The sequence below is a fragment of the Eschscholzia californica genome, unplaced genomic scaffold, assembly GCF_041429995.1.
Source record: "Eschscholzia californica isolate CP2 unplaced genomic scaffold, dmEscCali1.0.p SCAF_4, whole genome shotgun sequence".
NCBI classification, from domain to species: domain Eukaryota; kingdom Viridiplantae; phylum Streptophyta; class Magnoliopsida; order Ranunculales; family Papaveraceae; genus Eschscholzia; species Eschscholzia californica.
In genome coordinates this window covers 19,869,098-19,893,191 of record NW_028238461.1, presented here as the reverse complement: position 1 = coordinate 19,893,191, position 24,094 = coordinate 19,869,098, and the positions used below count along the sequence as shown (strand labels likewise).

Genomic DNA, 24,094 nt, shown 5'->3' with positions numbered 1-24,094 from the left:
CAAAACCGAGTTACTTCCAAGTCTTAGAATAGGTTTCACTTAGTCTCTGAGGAACGAACCGGTCTTACCGGAATTTATTACAACTTGACACCCGTGCACTTGCGGGTGTAGGCCCATTTAGGAAACTTTCTAGGCTCATCATGTTTCCTTCATAGTCTTGGATAAGAATATAACAGTTTAGGCAAGATTCTATAATTTTATTATGTTACTCAAATTAGTTTTGTATTGAGCCTATAAACTGATGTAATCTCACCTCCAAGAACATCATGAATGAAAAATAGAGATCTCTTCTTCTCCCGTGGAGTAGGCTTAGCCGAACCACGTAAATCCTTGCCTCATAGTCGTTATTTTTTGTTCTTTATATATTGTATAAAGGTTGAAGCAAACTTTGGTATACAAGGCTCGAATCACAACTATTAACTATAGATATTCTAGAGGGATGTGCAACTGCTAAGTTTGTGGTCATCCAACTCAAAATTAATTGACAGCGAGTGGGGATGACTTAGACATTATATTTTTGGTTGTTAGATCGACTTTTTCCGATGTGAGACTATTGTCACAGCAACCACCGGCTACATGTATTACAGGCACATTATGAGCTTCTTTATATAATGGCGAAAATAATACACTAACATCAACCAAGTTGAAGCCCAACCATATAAGAAACCTACTAAAAGTTAATGTGCAGGTCCATACATGTAATCTATATATAACTTATGTGTACATATATACAATGACGTATCACGTATGGTTTCCATATCCTCGTTTCCATATCCACAAGATAACTTAAAATACTTTTGATTTAAGCAGCTAGAGAAATCATAATAGTAGTAATTAATAGAGTTTTTATACGACGATGGTGTTATCCAGAGAGATTAGGCCGCACATTGTCGAGAAATGCTTAAAAACACTTAAAATAGGAGTAGTCCTTAACATTTTATTGACCAATTATAACTCAGACAATGAATCAAATTGAACTGAATACAGAATACACAAAATTGGCTAAGCAAGAGGAAGGGAGAGTGATCATTTCATTACATAATTTACATTTTATGATGTATTAAACTGTACACAACCACAAGACTTATAATAAGTGAATGATCAACATTAGGTTCCACCACCAAACTCATTACATCTTCCCCTAGCACCATTCCTGACTTTAACTGCTTCCTCTTTATCTGGTCACCACTTAAACAACATAAATTAATTAGTGTCCTTGTAAGGAAACAATTTGGGATGGTTTGTAGTGTCTACGAACATGGGCGAACAGGTGCTGTTCTCAGACTAGTTTAGATGCAGAAAGAGTTATTCGATCGGAAAAAAAATACTAGAGTGATACTCATGGTGTTATATCAGTGTACACAAATTCATCGTAACATCATATACCGTTACCCGTATACAATATCAATAGTGAATCAATTTATGTCCATAGAGGTGTCACTAAGAGTGTCATTGTAGATACACACCCTTGGTAGCACCCATATGTGAGAATAGTTAATCCAATGTGCATATCGTATACAAGTAACACCTAATTTTTGTGAACTTAAATAAAATCAGATTAGGTAAGTAAATGTCTCACTTTTATATTGTGTGCACAGTAGATGCAGTTATGTCCATTCAAATGCAACATTCAAAGAAAAATTCTAAAAGTACTCTTTGGTGTCAAGTGTGAAAGTGGATACCCAAATTGTCTCCTTCCTACCTGGTTATTTAGAGATACTGTGTTAGAAAAACTTCTCCAGTGTGGGAAACTCAAGAAAATTCTAAAACTTATATTTTGACATTAAAATTAATTGAATTGCGCATTTGACAGTTAGAGATCTTCGAGTGGATACTATAAATTTTCCTCTTAGAGAACATTTATAATAATTTTTACCACATCATTGTAGAGATTCAAATTTGGTTTTGCATTTTAGATGAGTGTTAAAGAGAACATCCAAAAATCATATGTAACACTCTAATTTTAGAGTTTGAGTGTTGCATTAGAGATAATCTGAGATCAAAAAATAACGTTCATGTACACTCTTCTTTGGTTGTGCAGACCATTTCAGTTAGGTGGTAACTAAGAGAGTTCCTACACGGAAAATAGTGTACTCATATTACCAAGAACATAGTATCTTGTCGCTCCCTTTATAGTTAACTAGTTTTAAGTTAGTTGTTCAAAAACTTGAGAGTAAGGGTATGTCGACGTTCAAACTGTTAAGTTTGTGGTCATCCAACTCAAACCCAATTGGCAATGAGTGGAAATGACCTATACATTATGTTCTTGGTTGCTAGTTACCCCATCTTCCATGAGGGACTATTCTCACATGCCTCCTCACGTGGGGTGTGGTTCACCTAATAAGTTTTTTTTGTTTCGGGTGACGTGGAAAATATGTGGCTTTTAAGCGTATTACGTGTAGGCCTAGCTCTGACACCATGGTAAGTTTGTGGTCATCCAACTCAAAAAAAACCAATTGGCAATTAGTGGAGAGGACCTATACATTATATTCTTGGTTGCTAGTTACCCCATCTTTCATGTGAGACTATTCTCACACAAACCTTGTTGCATCTTAAAAGAAGTTTTCGTTTCAATATATCCATAGACCATACTTGTTCTTTTAGTTGAAAAATACATATCTCACATTTAATAACTAGTTTTAGAATCTAATTCCATTAGAAATTAGAATGATAAATATCTGTAAAACTGCTAAAATTATACGTAAAATTATATTTAGATTTGATATTGGGATCGATCTTAAAAGAAACACCACCTAAATCATGTAGTATATGTGAGTCTGTAACTCTGTATATATATTGACTTGTGTATGAAGGAAAATGCGACTCACCTCTGCAACAAGTCCTCCAACTTGCTTTATTATCTTGTAATTGGTGGTCGAGTTGCTGGCCGATCCTTCAATATGATACATATACTGTTCACCTTTATGATCAATATCATTCACAACAACTTCATAAACTGAATATCCCTTTAAAATTCTACAAGGATTAAGTCTAACTTGAAACCATGGTTTCCCTTCTTTCAATTTATACCCTTCCCATAACCTTAAAACACCACATCTCTGCACAAAACCCACCTCTAGATTGATCATCATGAACTAATTAACATAAAATAACATAAATATTCATGGCTAATTTTAGTTACCTTTTTAAGTATAGTAACTAATACTTTTCCATGACAATCCATAAGACAAATTTCATTGTGGTTATATTTATGATTGTAGTTATCAATACGGTAGACGATATCACCTCTTGAATTATAAACAGTGCAACCTTTACCATTGAAAATTAATGATTTCATCCATACTGTAAAAGCTTCACTTGTTAATGTTATGAAGTTTGATGATGATGAGGATGATGATGTTGATGATGATGATGAATAGACCATCAAAAGCCAAAGGTAAATGGAAGACTACTGTAGTTTTTGTATCTCCTTATGATTGCTGATCCTTAATATCTTTAAGGAACTACAGAATATTTGAAAATTAATATCATTAGTTGATAAAATGGAAAATAATATTTAATCATATTAATAGTATTATTAATATAGGGATATTTGATACATTCTTGGGTACCAGATTATCTTGTTTAAAGCGTTGAAATTGTGTACATTATAGTTTATACATAGTCCCCATTATTTATAACTTCAAGTCTTCAACCATCGTGCCTACCCGTGTTCTTTTTAATATTTTTTATTCATCTGTTCCATTTTGTTTGGGTTGTATTCTTCTTTTTTTTTTTTTTTTTTTTGGTTAAAAGTATATATATTATTAAACTAACGCAGAGTGTCATTACAATACATATTAAGAAGAAAATACGGAATACAATTCCACTTTTTTACTCTTTCCTTTCGACGCGCCCATTTCGCTAACTTGTCCGCTTGAGTATTCTGATCCCGCTTGATGTAATGAAATTTAACCTGTTGCATCTCCTTCTTTACGTTTCTGATTTGCCGAATGTGTACCAGTGATTGCCATTGAACCTGATGCTTTGAGTTATTCAAATGTTTGATTAGATTTATATTGTCGCTTTCAATGATGACCTGCATGTAATTGTTTTCTTTTGTCCACGTAATACCGTTCAGTATGGCTAAAGCCTCTCCTTCCTCACTGTTCCTTGCTCTTCCAACATTCACGCTTGCAAAGATAAACTTTGACCTATAATCATGTACAATCAGACTAGTTCCTATTATTTGAACCACATTAACAAAAGATGCATCAACGTTAATTTTCACATACGATTGAGTCGGAGGTTACCATTTAGAAATGACAGTTTTATCATGATTCACTTTTTCTGCACTAATTTTAGGAAACGATTTTATCGATTCTATAACCGTATTCACGTCATAAACCGATTGTTGAAAGCAGTGATCACATCTCATTTTCCATATGTACCATAATATTGTAACAAAATGAATATTGCCAATTGTACAATTGGTATGATTCTGATTCTGCCAAGACATAATCCAGTCAGAAACCGAAGGAATTTGTTCTGAAATAATGTTAAAGTGAAACCATATTCTCTTAGGTATGGGGCAATACAATAGTGCATGTTCTATAGTTTCAATTTCTGTACAGTTTGGACAATGAGTTATATTTCCGATGTATTTACCTATGCGTTGCCTCACTGGAAGTGCTTTCGTACATATTTTCCATATGAAAAGTTGGATACGAGGAATAGTGGGTAAAGTCCAAATAAAACTCCAGTTAATATCTCCTAGAGAAGAAGATTGGTCGGCTGAGCTAAGATGCTGATACATGAATTTAACCGTGAAATTACCAGATTGCGTTAGCTTCCATTTCATCTTATCTATCCCTTCATGCTGAATCGGAATTGCTTTAATTAGATTGCAAATATTATCAGGGAAAGTTTGCCTGAGGATGTTCTCATCCCAATTGTTATTACTAATAAGATCAGATACTTTATTTAAACCTGAGTTATTAGTGTTTTGAAGTTGTTGGATTTCTCCTGGAATCCAATTATCTTTCCAAATATTAATGTGATCTCCTGTATGGACTTCCCACATTATGTGACTATCTATAAGATCATAATGCCTTCTCAGATTCTTCCATATCCAGGAGTGATAAGCTTTCACCGGACCTGGGTGATCAGATTGATGGAAATACTTAGCTTTTAGGAATTTCACCCAAATCGCATCTGAATCAGTCTTGAGACGCCAAGCCAGCTTGCTAAGTAGGGCTTGATTATCCAGCTGCGGATGGTGAATACCTAACCCTCCCAGTTTTTTCGGCTGACAAATATACGACCAAGCTTTGGTACATGTACCTTTAGATTTTCCCCACCAGAAAGACTTCTGAGAAGTCGATATGCGTTTACTTATGCTCTTTGGAAGAGCAAAGCATTGCATCTGATATCGGAGAATGGCTGCTGCTACGGCCGAAATAACTACCGTGCGCCCAGCTTGAGAAAGGAATGCATGATTCCATTTGGATAATTTATTATCTATTTGATCTAGTATAGAGTTAAAAACTTTAGTCTTCTGAGGACCTATGAACAATTGAGTTCCCAGGTATTTTTCCGAAGTGGAAGCATATTTGACTTTTAGAGTTTTCATAATGATTCGTTTAAATTTTGGATGAGAATTTTTGGAGTAAAAGATATTAGATTTGTTGTAATTAATCATTTGGCCAGAAGCCAAGCAGAAAGAGGATAAGATGGCTTTAAGATTGTGGACATTCTCAATAGAATTTCTCCCGAAGATGATGCAATCGTCAGCGAATAGAAGGTGAGAAATCGTTAGGTTTTGGTTTTTGGTAGGAAAACCTAAGAATTTACCTTCACCTATATTAGCTGAAAGCATACGGCTGAGACCCTCTATAGCAATAGTGAAGAGAAAAGGGGAAAGCGGATCTCCTTGCCTAATGCCTCGAGTAGGATGAAAGGTAGGACCTGGATGACCGTTAATGAGCACTGCCATGGAGGCCGTGGACACGCAGTTAGATATCATTTTTCTCCAATGGTCAGAGAAACCTAACCTCTCCATATTATCTATAAGAAATGATCACTCGATTCTATCATAGGCTTTTGACATATCCAGTTTAAGCTCGAAAAAACCTACTGCACCTTTCATATATTTAAAAGAACGGATGAGTTCCTGACCCATAATAATATTATCCGAGATCTGTCTGCTAGGGATGTAAGCTGCCTGAAAAGGAGAGATGATGTCACTGAGATAAATTTTAAGTCTCTCAGCTAGAATCTTTGTGATAATCTTGTAAGTGGTATTAAGCAAACTAATAGGTCTATAGTCCGCAGGACTTTGTGGAACTGCTGTTTTAGGAATTAGACAAATATGAGTGTGATTAGTTTCTGGTGGTAGTTCCGCCGTCTGAAAGAAATTCTGCACCATCTTGTATTTGTCTTTATTAACAGTATCCCAGTTAGCTTGGAAGAAGAAAGGCGGATAATCGTCTGGACCTGGGGCAGAATCTTTCTTCAGCCATTGGATGGCCAAATCAATTTCCGATTTATCAGGAATTGCAGTCATGTCAAGATTTTGAGCAGGAGTAATTACTGGATGGAAAAGATCAAGGATACTGGGAGAGCTAACACAATTAGACGAAGTGTTGATGTTGAGCAGGTGGTTGGTGATGATATTAGTGACCTCATCCATGTCATCCTTCCAATCACCATTGTGATCTTTAATCGCTAGGATTCTATTATTACGGTTTATATGGATTGCCTGCGAATGGAAATACTTTGTGTTTTTATCTCCTAAGGCAATAAAATTATTACGTGATTTCTCTTTCCACAAACTTTCCTGCTGCCTATAAAGTTCTTCTAGACGACTTTTAAGATTGATTCTTTCATTACTATTGATATTCTTATTTTGGAGGCAAGCAATCGTCCTATTAATCTGATTGTCAAGATTACCAAAAACCTCCTTATTCCATTTAGAGAGATGCTTGCCTAGATGAGACAAGTTAGGTTGAATCATATGAGGGGAAGGGTCACCATTATTTTTCCATTTATTGGCTATAAACTCATGGCAATCTGGATGAGACATCCAAGTCCTAATAAATTTGAATGGCTTTGGTTTTTGTTTAGATGTCTTAATAGAACTCAAAAAAATAGGATTATGATCAGAACCACTAGTGTCTAGATGGCTAAGACTCGAATCAGGAAAAGACTTCAACCAATGCTCATTAACTAACGCTCTATCCAGTCTCTCTTGAATAAGCTTGCCATCCAGTTGACGATTAGTCCAAGTAAATGGGTTACCCTTATAACCTAAATCTACAAGCCCTAGAAGTTGAATGATATTGTGAATTTTTGGAAGGTGTGAGTTAGATGTCTCCTTACCCTCACTTTTTTCCAGAGGATCAAGAATACTATTAAGGTCACCTATAACATCCCCAAGGATCATTAATGTTAACATTTAGATCGATAAGCATTTTCCAAGGCCGCATTTTATTTTTGGTATACAGACACCCATAGAAACCTGTATATAGGAAGACGAATTAAGAGAGTCTTTAATTTCCGCATGAATAATGTTAGCGTTAGACTGAAGAATCTGCACGTTAATGTGATGCTTCCAAAAAAGCGCCAGACCTCCAGCTTTGTTCGCCGGTTCTACATAGTGACTAGCGTAAGTTTTCCTAATGGGAATATGCTTATCAATATTATGAGATCTGTTCTTCGTTTCAGACAGAAAAATAATATCAGGTTGTTTAATCTTCACTAAATTGAGAAGATATTTTCTCGAGATGTAAGTGGGCGTGCCTCTAATGTTCCAACTAAGACAGGATAAACAGTTGTTGGTTATGGATGACACAACCATAATCAATCACTCGACTAAAGCTCTATAAGACGGACAGAAAGTCAAGGAAGAATCCTGCTCCTCCCTCGACCACCACTAGGGAAAGGGAATCCGAAGAAATCCACCAACGAACACAGAGATACTAAACTAAAAAGCAAAAAAACTAACTATTAAAAAGGATAAAAGATCTTTAACAAAAAAAAAGGATAAAAGATATGCTATATAGAATAGTCTAATATAATATCTTTAAAAATATAATAATTTAAAGTATTTATAATTTTTTTATTTTTTTTTGTAGATAACATTCATTTAATTAAATATTTTGTAGATAACGTTCATTTAATTACCAGTACAATAGAATGTCAAACACTTTTTGAATTATTTCCAATAACACAACAAAAAGTTTTGTGAACTTGTGTTAATGGTATATCTAATGTAATACTCCAGATTAAATATAGATAATTTGAGAATATACGTTTAGTTGGCAATAATAAATGAGCTTCTTTTAATAAATTAAATTTTGGATTATTTCTCAAATGGGCTCCAATTTTGTGACCAGCTTCCTGCCTAGCCCCATACTTTAGCAAAAATACTCATATGACTCCTTTTGTCAGTTATCATTAACTTTCCGTTACTCTCTCTCCTCCATCTCATCTCCTCTCTCTGTCACATCATTGGTCACGCCACCTCATCATCTTCCCTAACGAAGGTCGCCGGCCGATTTTCCGCTTGACGACCTTCAAACATAAAAAAGAAAATTATTCTCTTCCTCTCTCTAAAATTTTTTTTTTTAGAAAACCCTCTCTCTAGATCTGGTAGAGAGAGAGGACTTTTTAAAAAAGAAAAAGAAAAATTTTAGAGAGAGAGAGGAGAGAGAAAATAAAAAAGTTTTTTTTTAAATATTTGAAGGTCGCCGGCCGGCGACCTTCGCCGGAGAAGATAATGAAGTGGCGTGACCAATGATGTGACGTAGAGAATAGATGAGATGGAGGAGAGAGAGTAACAGAAAGTTAACGGTAACTAGAAAAGAGGCCATGTGGGTATTTTTGCTAAAATAGGGGCTAGGCAGGAAGTTGGTCACAAAATCAAGGGCCAGTTGAGAAATAACCCTTAAATTTTCTAACAAGTCAAACAAAATGGGACCGAAGAAGTATTTATCAACGAGGTTACTCTAGGTAGGTCCTGTACTCGTTTCTATGCATACCCAAGACGACTTGTCTTTCATTTACCTAGGACAGCAAAGGCTTTTGTCAAGTGGTAGAATTCTCTTTCTTAAGTCTATGAGATTCTAAGCATGTTCTAAGTAGAAGTAACTCATCTATGTTATTTTACTCATGTAATTAATTATAGACACTAAATGAAGTTAAGTTAATTTAGATGGCTCAAGGGTTTCTGTACGGCTTTAAAAGTCTAAATACCATTTATGACGGTTGATTTATTTGCTCATGGTGTATCTCAATATTGTGTTCTCATTGCAAAGGGTATTTGGTCATTTGGTCTAGTGGTTTGCATTCCTTCTTAAGTTTGGTCTTGGTTTAGATCTTGGTAGAAGTATTGTCCCATCTAAACAAAATAAAGGCAGTTTAGATAAATTTTAAGACCCTCTTGCTCAGGGACGGAACTACAGCTAGGCCTGAGGAGGCCATGGCCCCCCTCGACCTAGCCGTAGTGATATGAAGTACATCCGTAATTCAAAAGGATTATAGTATTAGTACAAGGAATACGTTAAAAATAACAAGTGTTGAAGTCTCTTTGGTTAGATTGTTTTGTTATAACTTAAGTGGCCCGGGTTCAACTCCCTCAGACAACATATATTTCAAATTTTAAGACTTCTCTGTATGTTTTTAATTTGGCCCCCCTTGGTCTTTACTCCTGGTTCTGTCCCTGTCTTGCTATGACTTTTAAGAATTTTTATATGACCTATAAAAAACCAAATGTCAATTATGACGATTAATATGTTTACCCGCTAAGTTGTATGTACGTAATTTGATGAAAACCCTGTGATACATGTAATGACTCATCCGATCCTTCGTGAGAAAATTGTATTCTCCTTTGTAGTTTATGACATGTAACTGTAGTAATGATTTTTGTAAATTCTTTTGTAAAGAAAACATTAATTCATTCATTACAGAAGGACAAATTGGTAAATTATTATGGAAACTCCCGTGCTTGTCACACCTGAGAGATCAAATTCTACCTAGCATACTTAGAGCATCTTCACCAGGGGACTCATGGGCAGGGAAGAAACCAGAATTCAGAATCACGGGGGGCCAAATGCATATATCATTTGGAAAATTCTCTCATTTTTGGTAAGAGGTATAATCTTCCACCCTCGAGGTCAAGGGTTCGAGACACGCTGAACAATTCAAAAAAAAAAAAATTCTCTCATTTATACTTTCTCATGCACTACCTAAAATTATTGTTACGAAATATTTACGTTAATTCATCGAGATAGTACAGTGACAAAATAAAATTTGATATTTTACAAGAATGATCACTTCATTATGCCAAACACAATGAAATCATTGAAGTGTATTAATCTAATAGACGGTTGAGAACTTAAACCGTTTCAAGTCATTGGTTAAGTTATCAGTGTTCAAGGGACTTTAAACAACCAGTTTTTTCACAAAACTTAACCAACAAAATTTATAAGCTTAAACATATAATTAGGAACTAAATCTTATAGTCAGATGCTTGAACTTTTATATTAGATTTATCGTTGGCCACTTTTAACGTGATATGAGTTTCTGAATATAAATTAAATATTTTATTAATTACAAAATTTCATGAAATGGAACACAACTAGAATATCTGCAATAAAATCTATATCTATTTATACACGATAAAAATAGTCGAAATTTATACACAATTTTATCGGTATCTATATGCGATATATAAAAGTTTTAAGTATTTGAAATGTATATTCAAATGGGGGATTAGTTTATGATAAAATGTTAACTCTTACTATTACTACCTTTAAAGATAATTGGCCTCTCCATATAGGTCTAACTATGTTGAGGTCAAGGGGGGCCATTAGAGATGCTTTTAAAGTGTCCAGTAATGTATATTAGAGGAGTTCACATTGTGTTGCATTCTGTTGAGAACTTGAGATGTCACGCCAATGTATTGTGTTGGATCGTTGTGGCATGTGGCATGTGGCCTTGTGAGCTTGCTGGTAGATATATCTTGTCATATGGTTCTAGAAACCTAAATTGTTTCACATTCCACCGCCAGTTAGCACAACTTATTGCTTATTGTGGGTTGTCTTTGTCACTTTGTGTTTGTTTTCATGCACAGGGGTGATCTTTTTCTTGTACACAAGTTATTTTTATTTATTTGAATTGTCAGCGGGTTGAAGGGACCCTACCCTGAACAAAAAACTAAATCAAAAAATAACAAATGCTCTAAACAAAATAGAACAAAAATCGAACTATGACTGTCTAACTCTAATTACACCCCTTTTATCATCGTTTACGATCTTCTTAAGTTCCTCCGGTAATTCGATTTGTAACATTTCCAAATACCCTCCAGTTGGTCGCATCTTTGATAGGAAGTCCGCAGGCTGGTTAATCTCTCTAAACACATGTTTGATCGAGCATTCTTCAAACTGTCCCCATAAAGTCCGAATCTCTTTAACTAACCGTGCAGTCTGCTATGGAGGTGATTTCACGCTATTGGTCAGGATAGAAACAGTCAGTGCCGAGTCAGTTGCCAACTGGACTCGTTTCCTGCCAAATTTATGGGCTAGCTGGAGACCTAATCGGAAACCTTGAAGTTCATGAGTTAGCACCGATACCATGTTCGTCGTAAAGGCAGCAGCAGCAACTATTACGTCGCCTTGGGCATCTCTGATGATAACTCCAAACCCAGCAAAGGAGGAATCATAAGCTCCATCGGTGTTAATAATAATTTCATTGGCTTCTGGTCCCTGCCATTTACATGCTAGTAATTTCTTTTGAGCCAATGAAATTACTAGGTTAAACCGATCTAATATTTGTGTAGCATCACTCGTTGCGTCTAATTTGCGTTTCCAGGCCATGACCTTCATTTGCACATTTCTGATCACCTCTCTCAATAATACTGTTGTTGGTCTGTTCTCGCTTCTGAAAACTCGATTATTTCGTTTCTGCCAATTATGATAGACATAAGTTGTGAAGGTTAGACTCCCCAACAGACCAAGGATCAAGTTTCCTCGAAATTTATTCACACACCATTTGATTTCTTCGGCCCAAACTCCTGTGATTTCGGTTAATGCCCAACAATGATAGCCATTCAGTCCAGATTGTTATCGAATAAGTACACTGGAACAGTATGTGTTCATCGGTTTCTATACCCGACTGGCAAAGTGGACAGACCTCATCCACTTTGAGGTTCCATGTGCATAGTTTGGCCTTCGTTTTTAGTCCCCGTTAGAGTGCAGTCCATGTTACAAAAGAGTATTTAGGGACTCCCTTTGTACACCCTACCAATCTGGACCATGAAGTTTGAACCCTTTTCCGTGTTATTGAGTTATAAGTATCTTTAACTGTGTAGTCTCCCGATGGTGAAACTTTCAAGACTACCTTGTCCTTGTCTAAACCCCCCACTTCTACCTCTTGCAGCCCATAAGAATTTCATTTAGGTTATGTCTTAGGTAGTCAGGGAGTCCCATTACCCATTAATAAGGAAATCTGAAACTTTAGCGTTCTCGTTCAGTTGCATCAGAAATCTTCCGTTAAATCGAAAATACTCAGCTAAGGACCCTCTTGGGTGCCATATATCCTTCCAAAAGAGGGTATCTTGACCATCATGAATCTGATAGAGGATTAGTTGTTGTGCTGATTTCCTGCTGCCCAAAATTTGTCGCCAACACCAAGAACAATCTTTCGGAGCTTCCATAGACCAGAAATTCTTACCTCTGATCAAGTAGATCTTCACCCATTGGACCCATAACGTATTCTTCTCACTAATAATATCCCACACATGTCTTAGATTCATTGCCAGATTCATCGTTTCTATATCACGGAGTCCTAGGCCTCCCTCCTCCCTCGGAAGACATACATCAATCCACTTCACTGCCGGTCTATTGCTGCCTTCTTCCAGTCCCTTCCATAAAAAGCGACTGAAGATTTGGTTGATTTCTTTAAACACTCTTTTTGGAAGGACAAACACTGAGCACCAAAAAATAAGCATACTTTCGAGAACTGTCTTTATGAGTACTAGTCTCCCTGCATAAGATAGAAATCTCACCTTCCATGATTGTACTCTAATCTGGATTTGGTTTAAAAATGACAAGCAGTCTGCATACGATAATCGGGACGCTAGTAATGGTACTCCGAGGTATCTGATAGGCAGTTCTCCTATCTGAAACCCCAAAACTGATTTGATATCTTCCCTTTGGCCATTAGTCATACCAGCACAAAAAATAGAGCTCTTTCCCACATTCACTGCCAGTCCCGTACCTTTTGCTAACTTAAATAGAATACCATGTAAGGCTTGTGCCGACCCCACATCACCACGCATGAATACCATAAGGTCATCTGCAAAACAAAGATGGGTAACTATTGGGTTCTTGCACCTAGGGTGAAGTTTAAAATTCCGAGCATGTTGTTCCATCCGAATAAGTGATGAGAAGAGTTCCATGACCATGACAAATAGATACGGAGATAGAGGGCAGCCTTGTCTTAGTCCTTTCTTCCCCTCAAAGTAGCCATGTGCACCACCATTCACCATAATCAAGAACCGAGGAGTGGAGACACACTCTCGAATCCAGCCAATAAACCGACTCGGAAAGCCAAACTTGTGTAAAATTCTGAAAAGGGAAGACCATCGGAAAGTTTCATATGCCTTACGGAGATCTATCTTAACGGTACACCTGTCTAGTCCGGCTGCCCTGCCATAGTCACGAACTAGTTCATGAGCCAGCATTATATTGTCTTGAATTTGGCGTCCTGAGATAAATGCTGATTGGTTCTCACTTACAAGTGAAGAGACATACAATTTTAACCTGTTCGCCAATATTTTTGTGATACATTTATATATCACATTACAGCACGAGATGGGCCTGAAATCACTGAGTGACGCTGGGTTAGTAATTTTTGGGATCAAGGAGATGAGGGTGGAATTTACCTGACGTAGCAAACACCCCAAGCTAAAAAATCTTGTATTGCTTTGGTGAGATTCATCCCCACAATCTGCCAACAGGCTCTGAAAAACATAGATGAGAAACCATCCGGTCCAGGTGCTTTGTCTAAACCAATAGCCGAGAGTGCTTCCAATATTTCATCACCAGTTATCGTCCCTTCTAGAATTAGGGCAGCATCAGTATTCAGAGAATGATGGAAATCGAAACCGGACTGAATTGACTCTTCCTCATCATCAGGTGTGTCTGTACCGAGAAGACCAGTGTAATAATCAACAAATAAGCTAGGGATTACATCTGGATCCGTGAGTGTTGGACTAAGTTTGACTTCCACCAAACGTAACAGACTAAGAGCTCAGGATTCAAAATCGTCAATAGCATATTCAAGGAAAAAAAATAGAACTAGTGTTAAGTGTCAATTGAGATTCTCTTTCCTAAATAACAGAGTAGAGATTCTCTAATCTTTTGTATAGAAATCTTTAAAGCAATTTTACAAAATTAACAAAAAAAACTTTAGTTGGAGAAGAATATTTTCTATTGGTTTAGACTAAGCATTGATGGATAAACAACTAAATATCCTTTAGAAGACTCTTAAATTTGCAAAATGAAAAACAAAAAAGAAGACTCTTAAAATAAAGGGAAATTCTAAAGGGGCCTCCCGTTTTTGTTAAAAGGCCCCTCCTTGTGAATTCGGTGCGAGCCCACCGAATTCGCAAGAGACTATTTTGTGCGAGCACACCGAATTCATAAGAGACTATTCGGTGTGAGCCCACCGAAATTCACTACAGTAGCCTACTTTTATGAATTCGGTGGTCTCGTACCGAATTATGATGGGCCTTTTAACAAAAACGAAGGGCCCTTTAAAACTTCCCAAAATTAATTACATCTATGTCATGGTAAAAATCCAAATCTAGTGTGCCAATGAAGAATTTTTAGCGAAATTCTAGAAATGACATGTACCACTCTAAATTTCAAAGATTGAGTATCCCAACAGGGGTGCTCTAGACTTCTTAAACCTTCATTTCTTCTTCTTGTTGTTGTTTTTGATGTGAGTGAGTGGAGTAGTTTGGATCTACATAAAAGTTTGGGAGGATATCTTTTGTGGGGCCCACAGAATTGGGGGTTCTCCGATTGACATATGGAGGAACGCCTTTAGAATCACTACCCCTAAGGGCAACTCCAATGTAGGAGCTCGGGCTCCGAATTTTGGGAGCCCCGAGGCTTTTCTCAATTCCAACGTTGGGCTCCCAAATTCAAAAAAAAAAAAAAAATCAATTATTATAAATAAAATTCATTAAAATTAATATTAATTAAGATTTAACAAATAACTAAAATTCATACATAATGAAAACAACTAAAATTCATACATAAACAAAACAACTAAAATTCATTTTCCTTTTTCCACTTTGAGATCAATATCCTATAAAAAGCAAGTTGTTCGGGATCCATGTTTGAAGTATCTTTGTCCACCAAGTCTATCCCTATTTGCATCCGTTGCACGTCTAGTTTTTTTTCTTCCAAGACTAATTCTTTATGTTTGACGTCTATTTGTTTCTCTTGAAGGAGTATACTTTCATTGATAAGTTTATCTCTACTATCCCGTTTTTCCATTCTCTCTTTCCAAAAATCAAGCGCCGCAGAACTTTCACTACTTTTGGATTTATCTCTAGCCTCCTTGCTTGCTTTTCTTCCAAGTGGTCTTTGTTGGATTGTTGAGGGAGATCCTTCGTCTTGATCTAAAGAAGTTTTTCTTTTGTGTGACGAAGATTGAGATAAATTAACTTCATCGACATAATTGAAATTGGAGTTCAAATTAACATTTAGATCCATTGAAAAAAAAATGAATGGAGGAAGAGAAATTGATATATAAAGAGAGAGAGGGAAATAATGCAAGAAATTGAGAGAAAGAAGTAGAGTTGTGAGGAATGGAGTATTGGGGTGGATCCCCTTAAATAAAGGGGATCCACCCCAATACTACCGTTGGGAGCTCCCAACGGTAGGAAATCTGGGGATGGGAGCCCGGGAGCCCAGCCCCGGGGCTCCCGGGTTGGACGCTGGGGGCTGGGGCTCCCAGGAGTCGCCCTAAAACTGCACAATACCGCATAAAATGATAAAGACGTTCCTAAACCAGCTTAAACCCTAGGTTAGCTATGGCGATACCAAATAGCGATGTGGAAGATTTCTCTGCATCAGCAACCCTAATTTTGTTCAATCCTCCGATTCCTTTACTAAGAAGACCTCTTCCAGCAGGCTTATCCGATGATCCGTCTAAAGGTCCATTTGTTCTCGCTTTCAAAGACGTTCCAAGTTGGAAATCCGCATTTCAAGCCACCGAATCCAAAATCATTGAACAATGCGAGGTGATTTCAGGTTCAACTCTCTTTTATATTCATAAATCTGTTAAATTTGTGCTAAATTATGCATAAAAACTTATTTTCTTCAAGTAATTTAGTGATTTCTGGTGTTCAAAGATGATCCCATTTTTCTCCATGGAAGTCTCAAATCAAGTCTAGGGTAAATGTTAATTTAGCTCCAATTTACTTATAGAATTGCATCTGGCCGAGCTGGTTGGGTATAGTAGTAGTACCAACACAGTAAGTTATATCAGCTGCAAAATTAATGGGAGCAAAAACCAGCTCTTGACTTCAGAAGTTTTAGCTGTTGAGATTGGTATAGCTCTATATTAACAAATTCGATATTTTCTTGATTCAATGTTTTAATGATTTGAACTGAAAATGGTTGGAGCCTGATAGACAATGTAGATTTTGAACAAACTTAGGATTATAATGTGCATTTGAGTCTAATGTTTATCGGGTCCAAGGTTCAATTTTCGATTACGTAATATATGTGTGAACTTCTGTTTTTTCGACGTTTTTGGGTATCTCGACTGTCTCTTATGTTCTAATAGTAAAATCATTATATAAAATTTGGAAAATAAATATAGTCTTTTCAAGCACGGATTTTCCGAATGCCCTAACTCGTGTCAGATTTTATTTGAAAGGGTGGAGCTCGGATAGGTTGCTCGATTAGTGCTTCTAGCAAGTGTAGACCGTCATGGTGGAGAACTATTTTAGGAGGTGCTCAAATGGATCCTTCAGAGAGGGAACAATGTGAAGAACGTGAAATGTCGGCTTGTCTCGTTGCTTCCAAAGAGTCTTGCCTTAAGTTTGCGAAAGATAAGTGTTTATCCCCATTTAGTGATGCACGAATCGCTTTGATTGATCAGAAGGATATTAGAAAGCTTATTGCGAAATCAGCAGCAGGAGGTATGAGTTCTGAAACCAGTTCTCTTTTGGATAACTCCAAGTTAGAATTAACAAATTGCCGAGGAAGTGATATATTATGTACTAACGAAAACTTAAAAAGTTTTCCGGGTGAAAGAACTTCTGATGAGGAAGTGTTTAAGCCTTAAAGCTGCAATTTTTAATTACTACAAGTTTGATAGTTATCCCTTGGAGCTCACCTTCTGTTGCTTTGTCTTTGTTGTATCGGTAGACATGATTAGTTGGAAGTTAGGGTAATGTCCTAATGTTCATTCTTGTACACTGGATCATTGTAAATTACCATCTTTGTAAGTTTGTAAAGGAAAATGGTAAACAAAAATATATGATTTTGGGCCCTTATTAAGTTTTTAGTTTTTTTTTTTTTTGATGGAAGGTATTAAGTTTTTAGTTGCCGTTGTTTATCCAATCATACAAGTTGGATTTTTTTTTACTAATATTATGAACTATAAAGGACTGGTTTGCAACTTTGCATGCAAGGGAAGTGTCAAAAGCCCCGGATCTCCTTCCATTATCTATCGCACCAGCCCTAAAATCATAAGCCTTATTTCTCTTTCTAAGTTCGATTCAACCATAAGCCTTATTTCTCTTTCTAAGTTCAATTTTCTGCACTCTAAAGCATATGAAGTTGAGATAAACTATGAAACTTCCCTTTCTCTCACTTAACTCATCAAGGCAAATCAGAATTAGGTAATCTCAGTGGTTTTTATTTGGGTTCAATGTACTGCTGAGGCTTACGCTTCTGAAGCGCGCATTGAGTAAGGCTGTCACGAGGCGCCTAGAGGCATAAATAATTCAGAACATTATACAATTGAGAAGAACTCTTTAGAAGTTTTGGTTTTTCTTTTCACTATTAAATTTGAGTTATTTTGGCGGCATTAAAAACTTTATACAATGTTATTAAAGTAGAAAAACTTGTTATGCTACGTTTTTACATAATTATTGTTATTTTATTATCATATTTTTCGTATGTTACGCCCGAGACCAAACCGCCTCGAGGCGTAAAAATGTATTTTTAAACCTTGTTTAGGTTACGGTTAAAATCAATTTTTTGGTTAGGGCTAAATTCATTTTGGTGTTTTATTTGATTGATTCTTATTTGGAGTTGGAACTAAATTTGGTAACAAAACTTAACAGCCAGTTCAACAAAAAAAACAAAACTTAACAGCCAATAATTTCTTCCTTGGGTTTGCCCCTTGTTTTAAACTATTTCTCTTATGGCATCTCTCCATGTTCAGTCAGAATTAGCTATGGGAAGGGTCGTTGGCGAAGACTGACCTTTCATAGTTGCAGATCTTCGATAAAAAATATTTATATCTCTTCTTGTTCCTCTCCATCCCACCACCATCATCGTCCTCTTTGTTTCTCCCACTCATTCACTCACAATCTCTCCCTCTATCTATCTAGGAAATCCAGATTGGTGTCAAACCTCCCATTTACAACTGGATTTTTTTTCTTCGAAACTTCGAATTTAAGCATGGTTTTTTCAAAATATGGATTTCTTAGAGAGAGAGGGAAAGAGAAAAAAAAATTGGAGTGATGTGATGGTGGTTACGAGAGAAAGAAGAAAGGAAAATACAAAAATTGTTGAAAGGTCGTTGACGGTGGCCTGTCGATGATCGTCGGGCAACCAATTCCGACGAGTACGGAGAGAGAAATTAAGTGAGCAAAATAATTGAAAATGCTATGAGAGAAATAAATTAAAATAAAGGGTAAAAAGGAAAGAAATTATTGACTGTTAAGTATGACCTATAGATTCGAGGTGTTTTTTTTTTGTTGAAAGTTATAGATTCAAGGTGTTGGGGAGCTAAATTGAAACATTTAACAAACAAGGGAGTCATTTGGCTACTAAATACTCCCAAATTGGAAACAACTCTATAATTTATTTTAATTTGACTCATAATGTGTGACCAAATACAAATTTTGACCTTCGTATTTGTCCAACGTTCTAAAGTTGTACCCTCAAAACCATGATCCCAATAACCAAACTTTATTGTCATTAGTTTCTTCTCTTTGTAGCCCTTTAATATTAACCGCATTTCTTGGATGTACTTACATTGTCCATACTCAGTCCCCATAGGTCCTGAGGAAGGTTTTTGACAACAGGTGGCGTGCTATCGTCGACCACCTTAATGGATTTTTTTCCTCTCTTCTCCTTCATCCCGCCACCACCACCGCCACCATCACCAACTATTACAACCACTATCATCATTATCATTTATATCTTTCTTTTTTTTCTGTAGCTTTGATGAGAAACTCTGATGAATTAAATGATAAAAATATTGAAGAGATTTATGGGAACTCGAGGTAACCTTAGAATCAAACTTTTTAAGTTTAAATAGTCTTAATATTGTTCCTCTTTTAATATTGGAGTCTTTTTTTTAAAAAAAAATTGGCCTACCATATTATGTCCTTTACGTAATGAACCGAATGAATTATGGAGACGTTTTTTCTGTCGTTCCCTTTTACTAGAGTGTCATTTTTCTTTGAAAGGATGATTCAAAAAACTGGGAATGATAAATAGTGATGTTCAAGTAGATGATATATCTCTCACATCGAAAATTATGACCGCACTTCGGTTTTGTTGGAAGTAAAAATGCTCAAAGATCTTTTAAAACACCATCCCCTCTCGTCAAAAGAATCCTAAGCCAAGCTAAATGGTTGATTATACATATGATCAAGAATAAATCTCGAGATTATCCAAAAATGAATGAAATCCCACTGGCATAGATGTATGATATGTGTATGAGTATGAAGTTTGATGCTTCTTTTACACAGATCGCTGAAGATGCTAGACTAGTGGGGAAGCCAGAAACTTTTCTTTGTGGGGGCACTGTTAAACAGTAAAAACGGAATACCGTCATTTATGACGAATTGCAGGACTTCGTTACTAACCTCTATCGAAATTGGTTACAAGTCTAAATTGCTAAAAAAAAAAAAAATCATATGTTTTTCAAACCAATGACTTCTATATGTCATAGCAATACTATCAACTAATTAGGCTACAACTAACTGTAACTTGTTTTGACTAAAATCTAAACATAAATAAATAATATTTGCAGTTAAATTAAATAATGTTTGAATATATACATAAGACTGAAGAATTAATATGACCTAATGGTAATATGGGGATGCAAATAATTTTATCTGAAGTTGGATGAATTTACAAAGGAATAGGAACAAAAGAAATTTGATAAAAAAAAGTAGGAGTTAAAAAGAAAATTTGAGGAACCAATTAGATAGGCAAAAATAAATTGAAATTTTTAGAAAACCCCCTTAAAAGTATTAATGGCGTCTCCCTCAAGACAAACTTGAGAGAGGCGCCTTAAACACTAAAAATAGGCACCTTTAAAAGGTCTCACAATAAAACACCCAAAAACTTAAAAATAATTTGGCAATTACATGTATTTTACCTAAATCTGACCCTGGGATTTTCACACTTAAACACATTTTATCTCGGAGCTGTGGGGTCCCGCGCCCCCACGGGCCGCTACGTCGCTTCGCCCTTGCTAGACTTGCTTTTGTTGTATTTGACAATACATATAAAAGTCTCGCTGGATAATCAAGGTCCGTCTCACGCCAGCCAATAGATATAGGAGAAGCAATGACACTTTTGTGGGCAGTTAGATGTGCCATGGATAAAGGACAACATAACGTGCTATTTTGCGGAGACTCCAACAATGTTATAAATACGATCAACCTAAAAGACCGAAAAAATACCACCCACACTAGACAACATTTCATGTTTTAGAAAAGGGTCAGTGGGTATATAAACCAAAATAATATTCAAAAAAGGTTTATGATCCAATCTTTCCAAAACATGGATATTTAGTCCTTTTACATTATGGACATAATAACCCATTCTTTAGGAGAGAATTACCGTCCATGTCCCTCCTACAAAAATCACGGGATTTTTAATTTTTCAGGGTGAATTTGGAATGTTTCTAATGTGGGCGTGATTTAGGGGATTTAAAGCAACTAACGTATAAATCCGAAATTGATTTTTCTCTATCTTCTAACCGTTTTGGAAAGCAAATCTATTTCCAAATCAATTCAAAACAAAAATCGTAACCAAATCAATTTTCTCTCTCTTTACAGATTTGGAAACCAAATCAATTTTCTCTCTCTTACTATGTAATTTTTTTTCGATTCAAATCAATTTTTTCTCACTTAACTTTCAGATTTGGAAATAGTATATTTTCTAGGATCAATTTAGCGTGATTTGAGGGTTAATATACAAAACATATATATCACTTTCTCTCACTTAACTTTCAGTTTTGGAAATAGTATATTTTTCTGGGAACATTAAAGCAACATATGTTTTTGTTTTTACTCATACATAAATACACATAGAATACAAATTATGAAACAAATACGTAAATTATGTATTATTTATGACGAGGAAACCATCATTTGTCAAGTATACAACATAATTTATCAAATGTATGTGGGTCTTGTTCAATAAATTACACATAATTTCTTTTACATTACACATCCTTTACATTCTGTTACAAAAAAAAGTACAAAATCTTCTTTGGTTCAAAAATGGTGCCCATCCATGGACTCTCCATTAGTTTTGTTGACTCACTTTGATTTGATGATTCTCTTTGAAATTTCATCTGGTATATCAAATCTACACACATAAATACACATACATTAAAGAAAAGAAAAAAAATCATATATTGTACTATTATAAACTAAATGTACAGTTTCGTAAATTATATACAATTTGACAACATTTAAAGGTTTTGAGTAGTTTGGTAAACTTATCAAGGCTACTGTTTTGGGTGAAAAGTACACGTAATTGTAAATAAATAATACATAATTTATGTGCACTTATACGTAAATTATATACATAATGGTAAGAACATGAAGATATACGTAAATTATATATACTTTATTGCAAAGTACACGAGATTTGATAGTAAAGCGAAGTATTTCTACTAATGAAATGAGTACTGTTTTGGTGTTAAAGCACGGGTAATGTTCTATTAATTACCCATAATTTACTATAAGTTGTGGTAATTTACGATACAGTACATGTACTGTGAATTCTGTTATGAGTAACCGTACGAAAGAACAAATGTTTCATAAATCCGTACGGATTGAAAACCAGATCTGAAGAAAAAAAATGAGAATATCATTAAGCTTAAACTACAAATCTAAAGATATCTGCTATGATGATTGATTGCAATAATGTCAAACTCGAGTTGAAGGATTAAACATCAAGATCAAAAACATAAATGAAATTTTAAGAGAGAGAAAGAAAATAAACATCAAACATTCGATTGATGATTGATAATCTGATCTCACGAAATATCAGAAACAACATAAGATTAAACATAGATCTAAAGAAATATGATATTATCACTGGATGCAAACATAACATACTAACTTTGAAGGAATCATTGAATAAGGAATAAACATAAAGATCTTAAACAGTTATGAAAATTTTAGGGTTTTAGTTATGAATCACTGAATAAGGAATAAACATAAAGATCTTAGATAGCTATGAAAATTTTAGAGAGAGAAAATAACATCATACATTCGAAGTTAATGAATTAGTAAACATATCTTATAAATATGTATCATAAATCTGATACGTTTTATAATAGAGCAAAATAATTAGAGTTTTAGTTATAAGAAGAACTATTAGATATTAACAATGGTGTTTATAAAGATTTCGAAAGTATTAAACCTGATAAATGATGAATTTGGACAACAATATAATGTAGAAGAAAAAGATTTTCTGAGTTTAAGAGCATCTCCAATGCAAAACTCAAAAAAATCTCCATTCATCATATGTGTCAAGTTCCAATTGAGATTCTCACTCCTACATGGCGTTAATAGAGATCTTCAATTTTTTGTTGTCTCCAATGCAAAACTCTAAACTTATCTTATTTACTTATTTGGCATAGTTATTTTCGTAAATAAATAATTAGTTATTTTAGAAAATATAGAATACTTGATTTCTATTGGCTGAAAATCAAATATTGATGAGTTGGACAACTAGAGATATCTCAAGAGGACACTCTATTTCTAGAGTGTCCTCTTGAGATATCTCTATTCCACTCTCGACACGTCATCTTAGAGATCCAAATAGAGTGTTGCATTGGAGATGATTTTTAAGAAAAAACTCTAAAAGTCCTACATGGCACTCGGAGTTTCTAAGATTGAGTGTTGCATTGGAGATGCTCTAATGGAGGTTTGTCAACTAAATCGGTTTTAGAGAGATCAAATAAAGAGTTTCCGTTACTGAAAATAATGAAGATATCCTTACTTTGAATAGAAACATGATTTGAGAGAAATATGGGAGATAATAATGAAGATATCCTTACTTTGAATAGAAACATGATTGGAGAGAAATATGGGAGATAAATATGGAAAAAGATACGCATAGATTTCGAAGATAAATCAGTTATAAAATATGGAAAGGTTAGATTAGGGATTATGAAATAATATTTATTCTAGAGATTTGTGTTTTCTCTCTAGATGAGACCAAATGGACTGGATATCCATTTATATTATTTTTTTGGTTTTAAAACCCTTTATAGGATTAGAGAGGATTATATCTACTATTAAAACCCGTTTTTTGGACTATAAACTCAAAAATTCTTTAGAAAATATTAGGAATCTAATCAATACTTTTGTTAATGTAAAGTTTAAGTATGTAATTTTGTTAGTGGTCTATAACGAATAAAACATCTAGATGATGGTCTTTGAAACAAGACAACTCCAATTGCAACTGCAACAATGTAATTTTACCAATACTTAATGTTAATACAACTTTCCTTGAGAAAATATATATGGATAAGTAAGCAAAAATGACATTGATTGAATTGAGGCTGTTCAAAACAAGGATGATTTAGATGCTATTTTCGAAACAAGGATGATTTAGATGCTATTTTCGAAAGT

General features: G+C 35.1%; 2 protein-coding genes across 2 annotated transcripts; one reads left to right on the top strand and one right to left on the bottom strand.

Moving 5' to 3' along the window:
* Positions 1–935: 935 nt before the first annotated feature.
* On the bottom strand, positions 936–3,431 carry LOC147543503 (protein LURP-one-related 11-like). The gene is made up of 3 exons (XM_086638008.1): positions 3,143–3,431; positions 2,829–3,059; positions 936–1,178 (listed from the first exon to the last, which is right to left on the bottom strand). Exons 1-3 carry the CDS (start codon positions 3,383–3,385, stop codon positions 1,044–1,046), a joined length of 609 nt encoding a protein of 202 aa, XP_086494134.1. The 5' UTR covers positions 3,386–3,431; the 3' UTR covers positions 936–1,043.
* Positions 3,432–15,997: 12,566 nt separating this feature from the next.
* LOC147543502 (uncharacterized) lies at positions 15,998–17,532 on the top strand. Its single transcript, XM_086638341.1, has 2 exons — positions 15,998–16,258; positions 16,900–17,532. The coding sequence occupies exons 1-2, from the start codon at positions 16,049–16,051 to the stop codon at positions 17,308–17,310; spliced, it is 621 nt and encodes a 206-aa protein (XP_086494467.1). The 5' UTR covers positions 15,998–16,048; the 3' UTR covers positions 17,311–17,532.
* Positions 17,533–24,094: the final 6,562 nt, after the last annotated feature.